Genomic DNA, 20032 nt, shown 5'->3' on the forward strand with positions numbered 1-20032 from the left:
AACCAGAGCACTTTATCTCTAAATCCTTCTTCTGTCAAGTTATCACCACTGTTTTGCACGCATTAGGTGCTTTTCTCACTTTATTAAATTGTTTGCATGATAAAAAGACATTCTTTTGACATATCTGCTTTTCCCATTTGAGGCAATTCCTGGCATGTTGAAGTTTGCCTTCCCCTTATCATTGCGATTCCTTCTGTTCTCTCAAATTCATTGTAATCTTCACCCTCACTGCCCTGGCTGTGGCGTCTCCCACCACCATTCTATCCCCACTCCTTCCCCTTCACTTTCTTATTTTGACAAAATCTATAATTTCTACTTGGTAGAATCAGCCAGTAACTGTCTGCTCACAAGTCTCAAATTCTTGATGCCTTACATGCAGCATAGTGCTCATTTTGCAAAACATCTGAATTCAGCTATTTATTGTCTCAAGTCCAGTTATCTGCCCACTGAGCTCCTTTCCTATCCCCAGCTGCTTCTTTCTGTCATCTCACCTTGCTTATTTTTCCATTCCCCCCCAAATTCCTTCTCTGTCATGTCTCAATCTTTATTTTGCACTGCTTTTCATTCCATGCTTCCCTGCATATCACCTTCCCCCTGCTTTTCTTGGATTTGGCCCCTGTTCATAACTATATGTTTGTAATCGGTGGTTATGCTACAACCACCTCCTCTGGAGTGTCAGGTAGAATGCTAGCACACCATCTGCTCATTTATTTCCTTTGGTCACAATGTATTTCATCATTTTGTATGCCTTTCCTTACAGATAACTATGGGCCCTCTACATTCCCTGCCAAAGCCAGATTAGCAGTGAGAGCAAAACGCTCACCTGCGAGCAGTGGTGTGAAGACTCTGTTCTGCCAAACCCTGGATTTACAGTCAGATATGCATTTGTTAAGTCCGCTGCTATTTCTTTACTTCTCTCCACATCACTGAGGCAGACAAGCTGTCAACAAACATTCTTTTCACTGGGGACACAGGATATCTGCTCCTGTGGAAAACTTTTTTCAGTGTTTTATAAGGACTACAAATAAGTATCAGGGTATCACGTGAGGTTTCTAGGAGGGATTTTCATGAGTGTAACTTAGGAGAACAGGATTTCTCAGAGAATCTTCTGAAAATACTTTACTTCAAAAGTACACTGTCATACTTACAATAGCACAAACACTGGGTAAAACAAAGAAGAAAACTCCCTGAAACTTTCCCATTTTACACATAGTGATTTAAGGTCATCATGGCCTACTCCTGGCACTGAGAAGCTACTAGAAATGCAAGCGATTGTAAGGCTATTGTAAAAAGAAATTCCAAAGAAAAAATTTACCCAAGTTTTACCTGTACAATGGCACGTTTATCTCTAGCTTTCACTCTAAAAGAGGTCTCTTATTCATACACAAATATTTTATTGACACAGAAATAACTTTTAAAACAATAAATAACAGAATGATTCAATATACTGTCACATACCCATTAGGCAATAGAGTAAATCGGCATTATCATTCTCTCATTTTAAACTGCCATGTTGCATCACTTCTGCATACTCTTCTGCAGATCTGAGCATCACATCTCTAAAGTTAGTAAAGCTGCCTCCAGGCTATATTTTAAATGCAACCCACCCAAGACACCAAGGCCAGCTGCACATTATAGCCTCACTCATCTTTAGCAAAGATATTAATTGATGGCTGAGCTCTTACCAACACCACTGCAGTCTGCCATCCTTTTTCAGCTCTGATACGGGCCCAGTTAACCCACATAATGAATATACTCAACTCCCACAGAAATCAAAAAGAAATAAGGACTCCCCACCTTGTGGAAGCTTATCTAAGATCACACAAAATCAGGGTGAAGTCTGAGGAAAAATTTTAGCATGTAACACTTTCCTTTAGCAAAGACACTGCCTACATTAAACACCAGGTCAGTGAGCAGGCGTAGGAAGGGAGAGGACACCAATGATAAGGACTTCATTTTCAGAAAGCTGTTCAGTACAGCAGCCAAAGTATAGTTAAAATACACCCCGCTGCTATTTTTTGAAATAAAGTATTTTAGTAACTTTGTATGTAGATGCTGGAATTTATAGCTAAACAAAGAAACAGTCACTAACAGGGAAAGCTGCCTATCTACATGCCTTCTCCCTGCAACCTTTTCTCCCATGCGTGGGCACGCTCACTGATGCCATTTGAATGTATTTACTGACTCTGCCGCAACTCTCGGGTATCAGTACACAAGAAGGCTTGTATCTAATGCTAGGTGATGAATGACTGCTATTTTCTGGCAAATTTTACCTGCTGGGGGCCTGAGGTAAATTTCAAGTCTTATTTCTGAATGAAACCTTTCGTTTCTCTTTTTGACTTCAACCTTTAAAGACCGCCCATAAAACAGTATTGTAACTAGGAAGAACAGCATCTTTTGAAAAATCCTAGGAGCACTGAATGGGGCAGTAGGGCCTTTCCCAGTCATAGCACATGTCTCTGGAGACAGTTACTCATAACCCAGCAAAAGTCAGGAGGCCTGAGGCTTCTCCAGGTTCAGGTGCCTGAAATAGCTCCCATGGGATTTTCTCATACCTTAGTGTTGGACAGTGAGCTGAGCTTTGCCCTCTCAAGCATTCCTTGAAATACCTCACCATACCTAACACAGAGACAAGTGGTTTAGAAGCTTTCCCAGGGACCACTATACTTTTTTTTCTGTTTGTCAGCAAGCAAAAACCCCGGGAACACTTTGAGTGGGTGTCCACATCTGAGATTTTTGCCTACACTTTGGGAGAGGGAATTCTGCTCTTTTCTCCAAGTGACAGGTCCTTAGTGACCAGGCCATAAAATTATACCAATGGTACTTTTAAATTGATCTAAAGTCTGTTCATTTGTGTAGTGCACATTTACAGCCACATTATTGTAAGATGCTCCAGCAATGAAATTCAGCATTAGTAATTCAGTTCATTAAAAAGGATATTTTAGTAGGTTCTTTCTTTTATAGCTATTACCCTGTCTAAAGTGAGAAAAACCTCAGTCAAATTAATAAAACTAACAACTCGTCACACATACACTGCCTTTCTATGAAGTGTCCTCTGCTCTCACCAGTTCAACAGCCAAGGGAAGATGCATGTGAGCCAAATTCCCCCTTGCATAATCACACAAATGCACAGGAATGCATTTAGCCCATTCAGTACTAGTAACCATGGTTTCATTTACTGAAAATTATCCTTAAAGTGTAAAGTTTTAGTCAACCATCAAGCCATTCCCAGAGAAGAAAACAGCTACATTATAAAGTTCACTTCCAGATGTGACAGGTGTGCTCAAAGTTCAGTGGGGCTCTGCTTTGGGAGGGCAGGCTACTCTGTTCACTCAGTTACAAACACCTCACGATTCTCTTGCTTTGGTACAGAACTTCCATGTGTAAGCCTGCTTGCTCCCAAAGGTTCACACCCATCTCTGAAATCTAAATGTCTTTTCACACTCCCTTTTGAAGCATCCATCCCTGACATACTGCCCTAACAATAGGCAATAAGTAAGTTTTTATACAACAAGGTTTGCCCGCAGCTTCCCTTATTGGTTTACAGCATGAATTCAGTGTTGGATTCAGAGAGCCATTACACTGATTTTCCAGAGAGACGCAGCATATACAGTTGCCTAATGATTTGGTTATATGGAACACAGAATTTCCACACTGCTCATATACAGCTCACCAGGGGCTGGAGCGTGGGTAAATGTGAGGTGATATGCCCAGGTAGCCATTAGGTCTTAAATCTGTCCTCTCACCTCCTGTTTGTCAGCTATGATGTGCCTTAAAGCAACGTATATGCATAAATATATCAACATTATAATCATACGATTGTTGGTTATTAATTATATAACATATAGACTTTTCCGTGTGTCATTTATCTAGATTAGGAAAGACTCCTTTTTGTATGTCTTTTATTCCAGCTAAGCACTCAAGGACCAGATCAATACAGGCATGTCTGTTGACCAATGCAGCTGACCACATAAACCCTAGCAGCCCCAGTCTATATCCACAGAGTCACTTCTTTACAGTAATATAGAGAGAAAGTCTGTGTACATAGAAAAACTACACCAAGAGAAAGAGAAAGACTCCCAAAATGATGTTGCTACCTCAGGCCAATTTAGAAGACAAACCCTTAGCATGCAGCAGCCCCATCTGCTACTACTCTGGGTACAGATGGGAAGCATGGTTTTAACAGATCACCTGAATTTTATAGGAATATTCACTCCAATACATAACTCATTATGGACTCACCTCTTAAACCAAAGCAGCCAAACATGGAAAGAACTGGATGTTTCAACAGGAGGTGATTGTGGTAATACTGTAATGATTACATATAATTGTGCAGACTTATTCTGGTAACATTTTGCATTTTTAAAAAATCTTTATTAGACAACTGGATGCCTGTTACACTACATACCCAAATTATTTTCTTATCACATCTGTATCCTCTGGTACTCACCTGTGTGGTAGGTCAAATCATCATCTCTTTCTAGAACTAAGGATCTGTTCAGATCACTGACTTGGTATATCATGGTCTGCTCTGCAGGAGAACTGGCATTACACTTGAACCTCTCTTTCTTGATGCTGGTGAAGCTGACAGTGGTTTTAGTTCATTGAAAGAAGTACCTGCCATTGCGCAGCCTGGTTGATACCTAGTAACTCTTGGTCCTTAAATGAGATCCTCATCATGCTGCTTTCCCCCCCTCGTCTCTTAAGTTCCCATTCAGATAATGACTTAAGTATTACTCTAACTTAAATAACATGGGTTGTTCATTATTGACTTTAAAAGGACTATTCATATGCACGAAGTACATTGCTAGATCAAGCCTTAAGAGCAAGAGCATGCACTGGAAGACAGAACTCCAGGGACTGGAGCAGACAGAGTCAGGTCAGCTCAACTGACTCTTCAAAATCATTCAAAAGATGTAGTCTCAAAGGGGGGCTAGGACTGCTGGAGGGAAATGATCTGTCCCTACCTTGGCTTTAGACATGACCAGCTGCTTTAAGGAAAGAAGTCCTTTCCCACACTCTGACAGGGAAGATGAAGATGAAGGTGAAAGATAAAAGGACACAGGGTGCTGAATTTCTATTTTTCACTCACTTTAGTACAAGAGGTAGGACAACTGGCAACTGATCTATTCATCACAGTGAATCAGTGAATCGCATAGAAGAAGTATAGAAAGAAGTTTCTTCCCAAAGTAAATGCTGGATCTACTTTTCCTTTTCCAGAATCAACTGTTGCCCTTTGCTCAGCCCAGGTTCCTGTGGGAAAAGCCAAGGCTGATATGACTCTCATACCTTTCCATAAGCTTTCAGCACCTCCAAAGCAGTTAACTCATGGAAGCTTAGAGGACACTATTATATCTCTAAGAGAGTGAGGAGAAACTGCCACAAACAATTGAGTAGATATCAACAGCTTCAGCAAGTGATATTCCCGCCAAATGAAAAATGATGGATTAGCCCAGTTTAATGCAGCCAAATTATCTGTGTAAAAATATATACAGGACATGCTTCTGTGCTACTAACTGCACTGAACAGCAGCTTGTGTTTACATTTTTATTCCCTGGTTACAGGCTGTCCTGCGTAGGCTGGGCCTATGAAGATACGCTGCTACAGAGACTACTTAACACATGCAACCCGGGTACACAAGCCCAAGTGCGTGGGCCCAACATCCAGCAGAGGCAAAAATTAAACACAAGCTGTTTACCTGATTACACCAGTTCAGCAGCGGCTGGAGGGAGTTGAATTTTTTTTAACTTTAAGGAAGAGCAAACTGTTAGAACTGGAAGAGACAGAAATCAATTCCACTCTGTAATTGCTACAGAAAGATGCTTGTATGAGCCTCATTGGAGCTTGTTTTTATACATTTGCATCTCTTAGCACGATGTAGTTGTCACTGAGTCTGCAAATCACATCAAAATTAAGCTGCGATTTGAGCTTGGCTTAAATGAAAAGTATATTAAAACTTTAAAGTCCACATCCTATGGATATGAAATTCTGTTTCAGCTAAAGCAATAAGTGAGCCTGGATCCCAGCCGAAGTCTCACAACTTTCAACAGATCTTTAGAAACTGCATCTAAACTCAACAACTGGAGCGAAAAATGAAATACATGGGCTTTGGTGGAAACAGAAACTCTGTACCCGGTTCTGTCACCTCTTTTAGCACTTAGATACAACAGTCACTGTGATACAAACCCAGACAGATAGACAAATTCCCATGCAAGAAACATGGACAGATGTCCTTCAGGGACAGGCCCTGAATCTAAGTAGTGGCCGACTAAGTTTGAACAGCTGAGGTCTTGCACCTTTGCACCTCTTTGGTGGACCTTGGTGGTTTCCCAGTCAATCCTATCCTAAAAACCTGAGGACAAAAAATTAATGATTCTGGCAGATCAGTCCCTGACATTAGGCTGAATTTTGTTTGAGCCCGTATTCACAAACCAGAAATCTTTTCTTTGAACTTTATTTCTTGTTCAGAAATAGTTCAAAGCATTTTGAGAACATGGAAGCCAAAATCAAGCCTGAAAAACACCACAGACTCACTTTAAAATACTCTATTTTTCTCCTGAGATTTCTACTGTTGCTTTCCATAGCTTGTCAAGCAACCCCCCTCCAGATTTAGCAAAGTATCTGCAGTTCTCATTCATCACAAGTCTCAGAACTGAAGCACTCCAGCTGCTCTAGCGCTATACCCTTAAATGTGATCTTGCTGTGATGTTATACTTGCCTGTTGTTATGACCTTGGCTATTTTTGACAAAGAGATAAAGATGAAATAGGTTCTTGCTCTTAATGACAGTTTGTACAAAATATCCTTTCCAAAGAAAACTATGTTATCCATATGTGTACATTACTGATCAGCCTATGCCAGACAGCAATATTATAATCTCTCTCCCCCGGGTGACATAGCAGGAAGAAAGATGGTTTGGCATTGCTATGCCAACATCTCTTTAATTACACTTCAAGCAAGTACTACATTTTCTCCCGAAACTAATAGCAAAGCAAACATTTTGAAAACCACTTTATTTTTTTCATTACAAACTCTGTGTTTGTTTACTTTGAAATTTCAAACTGGCACACACAATTTTGGAAGGTTCTTGCTTTTAATTCAGGGCTTTTGCTCTGAACTTTCTTTTTCCTACCTGTTGTCCACAGTTTTGTGAATCCCCTACTAACCAGAAAGATTTATGTGATCTTCCCTGCAATGAAAAATGCTCATGAGAGTCAAAATGGTCTTCAATGATATTGCCTGGTGAGTTTTAACATTTTGAAAGAAAGACTACCTTATTCCTTATAGGCCTGATGAATTCAATGAGAGGCTTGTTTAGATTTCACTGGGGTCTGTTTAGCTGTTTCTTCAAAACTGACTCAGCAACATCCTTAAACACCTGTTTAATTTAAAGCACATGAAAAGTCCTACTCATGTGTCAAGTTAAGGATATGCTTAAGTGCTTTGCTGGATCGGGGCCTAACGGCTTGCAAATACAGATGGCTATTATCAAGACCCAGAAGAGGCCAGGTAACCACCAACAGTCAATTATATTCCTACCAGAACTTCGAGCCAGTATATCATACTGTTTGAAGTTAATTGCTTTGAAATAATTGGACAGGTGAGCAGGTAAGTTCACACAGAGCATTTGCAATTTTCCTTTGTATTTAAAAAAACAACAGTGCAGACTGCATGGACAAAATGGGCATGATTTTAACAAAACAAGTTAAAAGGGAAGGGAAAAGGTATGGGTTTTTTTTAAAAACTTTTAATTTTTAGCATCATTAAAACCTTGAAAACATTTATTCAAGAGCTTCTTGAGTTAATACCTCATTACTTCTCTTTTTATTGTTATGGTAATCAAGGCTTAATATATTGCAGCTTTATAGCATGAAATCAAGGCTAGGCCTGTGGGCATCGACAGATGTACAACAGCATGCAGTAAAACACAGGTATAGAGGCATGCAGAGCTGAATATGGCACAGTGTTTTTTTATAATTGTTTAGCAATTCATCTCAAGTTATTTTAACCTTGACAACAGATGAACTCTAACATGTACCATGATCAGTCACTGGAAAGCTGCACTGAATAGCAAGGTTTGTAATTGTTGTCTTACAGGCTGAGTTTTAGGAAAGCATGAAACAAAGTCTGAGAAAGACAATTAAATTGTTTGGATGACTACAGGCTGTAGCTGTAACTATTCAAAACATTTCACTGAGTATATTCTAGCCAAGGGAGAATTGTAACACTGGGAAACTGCATTTAACACCAAAACCTTGCCTCCCCATCTGTGCTCAGTGTCAGAATTCATACCCTCTCTTGGCATGGGCAGTCTTTGCAGCGCACCAAAAAAGAACATTTGGATTGGACTTCTGGTTATGAAGTGACACTTGGAACTTGTGCTGGAGCTCTGCTTATGGTTGAATTTCACCCATCAAACCAAATGAAAGTTGTATATAACTTTTAGAAAGTTACAACGGTCTTGTCTGCAGGGTGTTGAAATACTATCTATCTCAAAAAGAGTGACTGTCTCTAGATCTTTTCCAAGTAAATGACAACAGATGACCCCCAGTGTCAGGTAGGCTCCACTTCTCAATATTGTTTTCAGGAGAGATAATTCAGGAAACAATTACAGCTCCTGGGACATTTTTCTAAATTTAAAGGGAGTGTTTTGGCTAGCAATCCCTTTCACAGTAAAATAGTTTCAAACAGCCAACATTAAAAGCAATATACCTGTGACTTAATAAAATCACTGATACTGGGGACCATACAGGAAAATTCTACGGCCCCACAGAGAGTGGGGTGGCATGCACACAGCCAACAGCTTCAGTTTATCCAGAGCACAGCCCTATAGGGCCAGCCATTCAGAAACGTCCAACAAACGGTATTTGTCATTGCAAACATGTAACCTTCATAGTAGCTACCCAATATTAATGAAGCAACAGGAAGAAAGTAGGCACAGGTAATATATTATTCCAATAGAAGTGAAAAATGTTTTCCGCATTATTACTGGATAACAGTAAGACATGACCTAATATGTGGATCATCAATGTATCTGAGAAATCCAGTTAACGTCAGTTAGGCAAAGGCTCCCAGCTTCTCTCTTCTCTCTTGGAAATACTTAGAGTAACAGTGTACTATATTCAGCTGATATCTGTTCTATATCTTTTAATTTAAACAAAGTCCCCTAACAATAAAGAGGCCGGTCATCCAAAGTGTCAAGATGTGTCAAGTGTCAAGAATAGTGTCAAGAATAAAGGTGAGCAGCATCCTCAGCTGCAATAAAAGCTAACTTCTGTGAGGCCATTCCCACTTACAAGTATTACACTGGACAGTTCTTGTCAGATCAGACCTTAGGACAAGAATGCATGTTGCCCAGCTTATAACAAATGGAATGAAAGACAATGGGCACTATAGTCCAGCGAACACACTAATTATATTAATAAAATGAAAGCTTAAATTTTGAAGCTAATCCTGGGCTATCATTTATAAAAGTTAACAGGGCATATTTAATTTAGGAATTGGCTAACGCTTCTCTTTCCACTGCTGAAACCTCATAAATGAAATATACTGGATTGCTGCCCAGTGCGGAAATAAAAGTTATGAATAATGTTTCTATCTCAATCATTGTCAGTGCTTTAATATTCCTAATTACTTTAAAAAGCTAAATATTCAATATAGGAAAAACCTTCTTTTTCTTTTTATCTTCACTTGCAAGATTAGTGCAATTTAATAAGAGTCACTGAGTAGTTTTAGTCCACGAGACCCATATGTACTTTGATATCTTATCCTTTCGTCTTCATTTTTACAGAGAATGGAGTGCTTGTTACTCTGTGTATGCATGTGTGTATAAATGTATACATCTATATGTGTATGTCCATGTTGTCACAGTTGGTTTTTTTTAATTATTAACTTCTCTAAGCGCACACGCACTGTATAAATACTCACTGGCTGTTAGGTTAAACATATCTATTACTAAAATTAACCAGAATGAGTTCTTGAGATTCTATACAATATTTTACAATTGAAGGTACTATTTTTCTTTTTTAAGATTATTGTTATAGAAATATATTCAGTATGTTATACCGCCCAATTTTTCCCTTGTCTACATGTCAGGTAATCCCAAAAGGTTGCTTCAAACCCCAAAGCATGGTGTTTCTTTCTGTCCTTCCTCCCTGTTCTCTCCCTATTGCCTTTTCTCCTGTAACTGAGGAGACTGCAGACAAAACACCAGTAACTTGACCAGAGGAGAGTATGCCCCATTGACTTCAGCCTCTGGAGGTGTTTATCCCCAGTCACATTTAACTCCTATTATCTTCTAATGCCTCCCTTTATAGATCCCTTTGCTGTTATCTTTTTGCCTGGTAATGATGCCTCTTCTTTAAGATTCCAATCAATTTGCGAGAAAGGGAGGAAGTAAAAGCAAAATGAAACATTCACTCAGTAAATGACTCACAGCATCTTTCTCGATGCAGCTTTATTTACTTGCCTGATGCACAAATAGACTTCATTTAACAAGCTTATTTCCGTTATGTCAATAACGTATTGGGCCTGTGTTACATAACATCTCTGATGTTTGTAGTGGAAAGAACACTAGCTGTTTCATTTCAGCATGAACTGATCACATAGACTTGAACTTATCATCACCAATTAAGAGAGTTTGACACACACAGCATCCCCAGCTGAAAGAACTGAAAGCCTCAACTGTGAATTAATTTCCTAGCAAAAGGTGCAGAACTCCCACCTCTACCATTTCCCTAACTTTTGCAGTATGGATAATTTAAGCTGTGGATTTCAAGTCAGAAGGTAGAATTTGGGCTGCATGAAAAGTCAATGGCAAAACTCCCACTGGCTTCAACAGGACAAGGATTCTGTCTAGAGAGAGTGCTTTCCAAACAACCCCAACTACTCCACAAAGTATTTAATGAAGAATGTGTTGTATTAAAGATTTAAGAGAGAAAAACTTCACAATAGACCTATATTATCTATACTGGTATCCTAATAACAGGACCGAAAGCATTAAGAGCAGCCTCTACTGCATTTAACATTTCTTTGTAAAAACAAGCAAAAAAAGGTGAAAGTCATTATCATAGGAAAGCATATTATCACATATTAATTGTTGCAAAATAACCAATGGACAACCTTCATTTTTCCACTTAAAGCATCAAAGTTCTAAGGCCACTGCTTTATTTAAGGCCTTTTTTTTTAATAGCAGCATATATCTTTATCACATTTTTGTAATCTTTACTCACCACTAGAGCAATCAGTACCTCCCCACCCTGGTTCACAATGACAAGTGTCAGGAGAAACACATCTTCCATGCACACACTCCTCTGTGCAGAGTGCTGTTAAGAAGAAACAATACACAGCATTGTAAACATATTAAGTGGCTGGTAAACATACAGTAAACTATGCCTTAGAGAGCAATATTTTGTTTAAAGATATTAAACAAAGCAAACACACAAAAAAGAATTACTTGCAAGATTTAATTAATACTAAGTGACCAAAATAAAATATAGGTCTCTTGACAGCAATAAACTAATTTGTTACTTCAGCTCTTTGTAATGAAAAACTCTTAACACCAGAAATTACTTTGGTTAGCAGTTTTGCTTCATAATAAAATTTTTACCAAACTGACATTATTATTATATTACAGAATAACAGCTTCTTCTACTGCACTCAAGTTGCTACTGTTCATAAGATAAAATGGAGCTCGGTTTTGAAAGTATATTAACATACAAAACAGATTTGTAAAAAATGGCTCAAGGAGAAGAAATAATTTTACTACATGATGTAGTAGCTATAAGTGCAGCCTTGTCTTTTCAAGGTCATCAAGTTTTCCATACCTACAGTGTGCCATATCTTATTTGTCCACTGTTGGATTATTGAAAGTTCAATATCCTCAAGGTTCAAACTATGAAAAACTGGTTGGTTTTACTGTCTCACTTGCCAGTTGACTAGAGATATACATGGGAGAATCTCCTTTTCTTCTCCCTGAGTAGGAACAGCTCATGGTTTCAAGACTTTTCTTCTGTGCTGCTTTGATGTCTGACTTACTTTCCAATGTATGCCAATATACCCATCACATACAAAGAAACTTGAACAATACTGAATAACTATTTTAAAGGCTGAACTTCACTGCTTACTACCTTATTTCCATTTTACCACTTAGGACATTGCCAAAAACTCAGTGTGTCAGTGATTCATATTGGATGATTAAGCTGGAACGTATAATTTCCATCTAGACTAACATGTATGAGTTACTAACGAATATGATGTAGTGGCAATGAGATGACTATATTAAACAATATATACATAGATATAAAAGATACATCATATATATGATATATATATCATATTTAACCTATGTTTGTATAGCCTGTGTTTTTATAACAGATGGGAAATGTGGGTATTATGCTTACTTAACCAAGAACTGGCTGAAGCTGGACTACAAAAGACATATTCCAAGACAAAGATTAATTCATTCCTGTCTAAAACAAGGCCAGCAAAGCTGATTTGGGAAGTAGCTTTGTGTTGCACTGGACCTGCATATGAAACACCCTTTCAGTTCCCAGGTACCTCATGGGCCAAATGTTTTCCACCAATGTCTTGTACATTTGAACAATTCCTGCTGTATTTGACATTCTGTTTGGACTACCAGATTGGATCACATCTTCAATCTGCACTCAAGCTGGCAACAGAGTTGATGGAAACATTTTGCTGGCTATTCTGTGTTTGGGTCATTGCAGACCAAACTCACTAAGCTACTCACAATGTATTTAAATCCAACTTCAAATCACAAGGGGACTTTGAATAATCCTATGGGACAAATCTTCCTGCTCTTTATCCATCAAATCACACGTGACCAGCGATTAGAATGTTGCCTTGTTATAACAACTGCAAGATCTTTCTAGATTAGTCATTTCCTTTCTAGGTTCGAAGCATGTCAAAAGTGGGATTTATTCTTATTTCATATCTTGTGTTTAGACAGTATTGCAGGGGGCATGAAATATTAATAGCTAATTCTCTAGTCGCTAATTGTCCTAATCTTTTGTGCATTTATTTTACTTGAGTTAGGGTTTCTGAAGACAGTGAGGCATCCTAGTCTACATCTGTAAGATGAAATTCAAGACAGGGTACTAGAAAAACTGGATTTTCCAATAAAGAATACACGCCTTCATGTAATCATTTAAAAAAGGCTGGTTATCTATGACAAGAAGTCTACATACAGAACAGCCACAAACTTATAATTTGTTATTAAAAGTAGAGAGCACTAAAAGATAGATATACAATATGGTGGGATAGGGACACTTTGAAAATTCTGCCCCATGTAGCTTTATCAAAGAATACAATTCTCATTGATGTAACTCTTACACATTAGTTTTACAACAGGTATGGAAACTGAAACTGAGATTTTTCTGTTTCCTGTATGGACATTTACAATAATAAATCATTCTTACATGTAAAACGTGCAACTTTTTTATCCTTTTACCTTAGTCATGTTCTCAGGCCAAGGCATAATTTGTGAGCAAGAAGGTTGATGGTGGACTATTTCTCTTCCAAATAACAAAAGTCCTGCTCATGAATGGTCTAAATTTAGTTGATTTAGTCACACAAACATGTCACACTTTAACTATGTTAACATAAATATGAAATAATAATGACTAATTAAGCTAATAAAGTTTACTTAATCACTTGTCTATGGCCAAAAGTGCTGACTTTTGTAGTAGTGCTCCAGTCCCTTGGGAAGAGACTCAAGATAGTATTCCTCATTTTAAAGCAATCAGTGATATGCAAAATACAAAAAAAGTACTATAGAGAACCACATCTTTGTTTTTAGGTGTTTTGAAGTCCTGCATAGCTGAAGATGAGCAATTAAAGAAGCAAGTAAGGTAAAGACACTCCTTGGAACTGTGGGTTGTCTCATCTCTGGTTTAGTAACTTGCTAAACAAGCAGCTACGAGCTCACGAGCATATAGTCATTTAAAGCTGTGAAATTACAGAGGAGTAATCCCATATGTGGGGGGTCACAAAAATCCCCCCTTTTTAAAAGGGGAAGCTTTGATATAAGCCATTTTATTCAAAGAGGCAAATAATCAGACTCCTGCACTGTCTGATTTGAATCAGGCCTATAAAGGTCCATATAAAGGTCATATTAGGGTACAACTCTAAAGTTTTACCATAGCAAATAAAATTCTGAATTTCCCCTATAAAAGGGAAGTCTTGCCTTGCTCTAATCTTTAGAGTTTAAATTAATTTTTCATTCTATTAACATTCAACATAATAGGATACAATGGTCCCCAAGGCATTCTTCATAATATACTTTGTACAGTGGTTTGCAAATGATCTTACTAGTTAATGGAACTATAAAAATTACTTGCACATAAAGGTCAAGAAAAATAAAGATAAGTATATACTTTCTGACACTGTCCTGTTCAACACTCAGCTAAAGGCCCCTGGAGTAAAGAAAACTTGTACTAATGCAAGGAATATAATTCCTCCCAGTGTAATAGCCCAAGCAGTTCAACCTTTGGAATTCCAGACTTTTTATGTCTGCATTTTCCCTTGACCAATTCTCTTGAACAATCCAGCACCTCATTGATCAGTTTATTATTAGTATTCTTGGCATGAGTTTAAGATCAATTTGTAGTTTCATTCAGCCTGGTAATAAAATGACCTACATCAAAACCCTGCCAAAATGCCATCTTTGTAGCAATGCGTTTAGCATGAGTTATTTGGCCATATGCAAGGTTACACAGCAACTGCTCCTTATCATGGAATAAAGTCAACAAAAGGGTTCCGTAACTATTCATCTGATGCTTATCACTTACTTTATAATTACAAACAGTGGTTTTTTTAACATATAAGGTCAGTCCTCAGGGAAATAGATCTAAAGATTAAACTCTTTTCACACCTGAAATGACTGCATAGATTTCTCTAACACTAGCACTTATTTTTTCATTGTTGTCTTGAATTTGAATTTAGATATATTAAATGGGTTGTCTGTGTCTCCTGTCTACAATGGTATGAAATAGCCTGGACGTTGTTATTGAGGAGTACACTGCTAAGTGGAGCAGACTCCTGCCTGGACAATACTTTCATTGCAGAGTTACTTCAACTGAGTGGCACCACACTTATTTTTTCCCAGACAAAAGCAGCCACAGGCCATGAATGGGGAGCTACTCTGTCTTCCTTGCTGCTGCATTCCTCTGTATGGATCCAAACTATGACTTTGCAGGGTTTAACCCTGCTGTACCACACTGTTTATATACACTGTTATACCCTGCTCATCACTACATTATCAACCCATTCACTTCTTGTACTCCATTAAGCAACATAACTAACACCTGCCACAATTACTTTCTTAGCCTCTTTCCTAGAGGTGAATGTGCATTTAGAGAAGAGTTTCATTCTAGGGACATAAGTATGGAGTGATTTAGCTTGGGAAAGTTTTGTTAGCTTGTCCAAAACCATAACTTGTGTACTTATTTCACAAAAGGAAGAGTCAAAAAAAAAAGGTGTCTTGTGCTTGTGATGGAATACGGTAACATTTGCAGTGGTCCTTTGAACCTGGAGGAGTGCACAGCCACTGACCCAGCAAGTTCCATCTCCCTCCCACTTCAGCTGGTGGGACTTTGCTGTGCCAGATAAGCAACATACCTTCAAAACAGAGACCAGTATAATTACAAAGTCTAGAAGAACCCAGCGCAGAAAGCAGAAAACAGGCTTCATTGACTGTGCTTATTCATAGCAGCGTGTGCTGCTGAAGAGATGTGCTGGAGTGTTCTGTACAAGCTAGAGTCTCCTGGGCTCTGTGGACTTTCTGCCCAGGGATTGTAGCACAGCCAGGAGGTGATGGAAAGCATAAATAAACGTAGATACACTATAAAAATGGAAAATATTGCTAAATGAAGATACAGACGCTACTATATGAGAGCACAATGAGAAATTCAGACACTCTCCTAGAACTACACAGAACAAACTGGTCTATTGTGACTGCACATGTAGCAAAAGGACATTGCCCCATGACTGCAAGTTCTTCAAAATACTTTTCTTTTCTCTGCCCTAGCTTAGGCAGTCTCTGCCAGTTTTTCTTCACTATACACTGATCTCACCCAAACTCCGATCAATGATGTCGTATATCTGCTGTGAACCAAAGGTAGACCTGCATTTTTTCTATTATGTTGCTGGTATTTTAACTTCAGGTCATCTAACCAGTTTGCCCCACGCTTGATAGTTGTTGGACTACACAAAGAAGAAATTTAATGGAAAAAGTGATGCCTTCCTTCACTATTTAATATGTGTCCCTGGAACAATTTGGGCCATTTTAGCACATTCCTCCAGTCCCTCATGCCACTTTTAGGGGAAAGAATAATTTTGTCAGGTGAAATAGCAGTTATCTCATGGCCAGTGGTTTCAGATAATGCAGAGAGGTCAAAGAAGATGAAAAAAGATGAAAAAGATGCTTGCCCCTAATCCATTAGGAATCTATTCACTCAGGGCCACTCTGGTGTTTCCATCTTAATGTACTGGCCTGAATCCAGGTTGTGCTGAGTCTACGATATTAGCTTCATTAGATAAGCCTGTAGTCAGCTGTTGGCTAGATTCTCTTAGAATGTACTCAGAAAGGGAGGTTTGATAGTAGAAAAAAGATGACTACAGCTAATGCATGTAGGTAGGTTTTCCTCATTCTTAGATTATTGCTTATTTGTGGAACGGAAGATTCCCTCTCTAAATCACTGACTTTCCATCACGAATCATGCCAATTAGATGGTTTCCTGGATAATTGTTTCAATGAAGTGGGATAATAGTTCTTTGCATTGCTTAATGTCTATTTCTGTGGCCATCACTCAGGATACATCCATTAATTTATCACCTTGGATAGCACTTTAATGCAGGGTTTAGCAACTTTAATAGATGAAGATATGAAGAGATCTCAAAGCCTGCTCAGGCTTTGAGGAATTTATTGTTTCAGTGTATGGCAACCCTTTTCATCTCCCTCTTGGTATCCAATGAAAGTACTAATTAAAAAATACAAAAACAACGAGATCAATGTGAGCAAAGGAAAGATGAGACTGATGCAGATCATATAACAGCAATGGGTCGCAAGATCAACTCCTTTTCCTGTAGGTGCAATTCCATCACATTTTTTTGGCAGATTTGGAATTAGAGACTATGCATCTATGCAATCAGAGCAGAATCAATGGTCTTTCTTGTCGTCTGGGACATGGGGAGTCTCTGACCATTGCCTTATTGATCTGTTCAAGATAGCAGCTAGGTTGTGTTATCTTCAGTCTTGACACCCTGCCAAAGCTTAGGGAGTAGGCTATGCCAGAGAGGACTTGTGAATGTCTGAAGTAAAAGAATTGAGGAGATGATACATTTTGAGGATTTTGTCTCCTCCCAGGAGCAGAATCTGACATATGTCACTGTCATCATTGACAAAATATCAGTAAATCCCTACATGAATCTGCTAGGAGGTGAAAATTTGTTAATAAGCATAAAATCTAAGATAGTTTCAGTTCAGATTTCTATTACAAGATAAATGGCAATCTGAGGCTCTGATGACTAATGAGAAGGTAAACACAGGACCTGCCACACTGTTGTCATGGCGTCCCAGGCGGATGACATGGGCTAGTTTACAGGTCCTGGAATAATTCCAGCCAAACCTCGGTGTTTCAGACTCTCAGGTTCCTCACAGCAGGAATGCTCACAGTTTACTGATTACTGGAGGATCTGGCACTGATGAGAATCTAGCTTAGTTCATGTTGCAATCTATTGCCTGCTGTAGGCCTTACTCTAGGGAGTGGTTAGGGATATAAACTGTGCCAAGGGAAGGTCAAGGTAGAGAAGAGACTGCCATTTTTTCTACGTGCCCTGAGAAAAGCAAGACTGGTGGAGCACTTTTTAGAACTGCAGTCTGGTTGGTTCTGAGGAACAGCTGAGCTGGAGCAGCACATCCCTGACAAGGGAATGGCATCGTATCAGTGACCATAAAATAGTACCAGTGACGGTAATAGAGGAGAAGGTTAGAGCCCTGCAAAAGGAGAGGTCGATAGGAGTCACACATTTAACAGACTCCTTGTGTCATTTTGATGCCCCATTGGCTTCATCTGCTCTGGTAGAGAGAGAGAATGGGAGACAGTACTTACCATTTAATAATGTCTGAATGAGAGCTGAAAAGCAGCCTCCTTGTAGCAGCAAATGTCAGAAGAGCACACCTGGGGTCATCAAGCTGAACCACTTTGTATCTTTGTCTGTGTGAATAAGGGAAGAGCTTTGCAGTACTTCAAAGCACAAAAAGGGAATGGTGGGAAGGCATTGCAAGACTCTGAGCACTGAAGTGCATCTTCCCTACAAAGTGGACAGGTTATGAGGTTGAGTAAAAGCAACACTAATCTGTTAGTCTGTAGATAAAGTCACAACCAAGCTCTGGCAAGAGGAATGTGTGCAAAGGCATGAGGGAGTTAAGTTAAAGAACTAAGCACATTCTGCAGTGAAGACAAAGCATCTGTCTAATGCCTGAGTTCAACAGATTCATGACTAAGGTCACATATAAAGGCAAGACCTCAGACCAAGGTCAGAGATGTCAGTCCACACAGGTATGTCTCTTGCTCACCCCCGGTGCTCCATAGGGATCGTGAGATACAAACACCTGGGCTTGCTCTGTGGGGTGAAGAGAGAAATTCCACCCTCAGCTGAAATCCTGACTACTTTAAGGCAAGTCACACTCCCAAATCACTTACCATTTCTAAGGCTCAGTCTTTCCCAGTGCTATCACAGAAAGTGAATCTGAGCCCATAAAGAACTCTTTGGAGATCAGCTAAATATTGATAACTGTTGATTGTTTAAGGCTTGCAACTGATTTTATGCATTTTCTGCCATTGCTTCAACAAGAAATAATCATTACATTCTACCACATTGAGAGGAAAGACTTATGCTGAGATCAATTCTGCTGATCAATGTTCTAATAAAATATTATTCTGTGGGATAATTTCAGCATTTAACTTTTTCTGGTAAATGATTTCCCATTGCCTCACTGCAGGGTTCAAAACAATCATTATCACTAGTTCAAACTGTTAATGAGGTTAAGAGAGATCCTGAATCAGCAGAGCAGAATCTATGACCCAGGAAAGCTTTTCCCCTCCTGTGCCCTCTGTCTACTCCTTCCATTTTGGTAAATTGACCAACTCTTTCCAGCAATTTGTAGAAAATACATTTTCACTAGTTAATTTTCTACTTGATTCATCCAACTAGCAAACTTAATGACAATTTGTCTGCAAATTGTGCTTTATATTGCACCCTTAGAAAGAGCATTACTATCTTTTTCTAAGTAATGTAGAAATATTAACATCTACTCTTATGCATTGTCTTTCATTCTCTCTGCATACGATCTAGCAGACCTCATTCCACTAAAACTAAATGCAGTCAAATAGTACTTGCCAGCAGGAAGCTTCAGGTTTTTTGAGGACAGAAGAGGGAAGAAGCAATTCTCCTGTGTCAAAACCGGTGGAAATATTCCCCAGTCATTCTGTTGTTAACCTTAGGGGAATTTTTTTGCTGCCTCAGGAAGTGAAATTCTTGACTGGCTGGGGAATAGAGGAGAAGCTTGTACTTAACTAAGGTCCTGGTCCTTTCAGCTTTCCTGCCAACATACAGAGAAGCAGCCAAACCTACCAGAAGAAGAGCAAGCATAACCTTGTCTACCAAACTATCTGTGATGGCAGGTAGTATCAAACTACACTCAACAGACTGCTAAAGGAATGACTGTTCTCCACTCACAGGTATGGGTATCTTTGTCTGTAGTCTGGGCTCTCCTAGGAGTTGTGTTGGAATGGAAAGTTGAATGCCAGTTGCAAAGTACCAAGTTAGAAATTAGCTAAAAGTGGTAAGTCGGAAATAAACATTTCCATCATAAAAACACTGGAGGAACATACAGCGCCCTACAGCTGAGGAAGGTGGTAACTAAATTACAGATGAACAAGTAAGTACTTGTATCACACATGACAGAACTGTATGAAATTCATCAGTTATGGGATGGCATTTGTAGCCAA

General features: G+C 38.9%; 1 protein-coding gene across 1 annotated transcript in view; it reads right to left on the bottom strand.

Moving 5' to 3' along the window:
- The window catches only part of MEGF11 (multiple EGF-like-domains 11), a 217503-nt gene that overhangs the window by 176239 nt on the left and 21232 nt on the right, over nt 1-20032 (bottom strand). Inside the window, exon 5 of the mRNA XM_010572088.1 lies at nt 11231-11323. Coding sequence (XP_010570390.1) covers nt 11231-11323 — 93 coding nt within the window. The remainder of the gene's footprint in view (nt 1-11230; nt 11324-20032) is intronic.

Source organism: Haliaeetus leucocephalus, unplaced genomic scaffold (genome assembly GCF_000737465.1).
Source record: "Haliaeetus leucocephalus isolate CR32 unplaced genomic scaffold, Haliaeetus_leucocephalus-4.0 Scaffold339, whole genome shotgun sequence".
NCBI lineage: Eukaryota > Metazoa > Chordata > Aves > Accipitriformes > Accipitridae > Haliaeetus > Haliaeetus leucocephalus.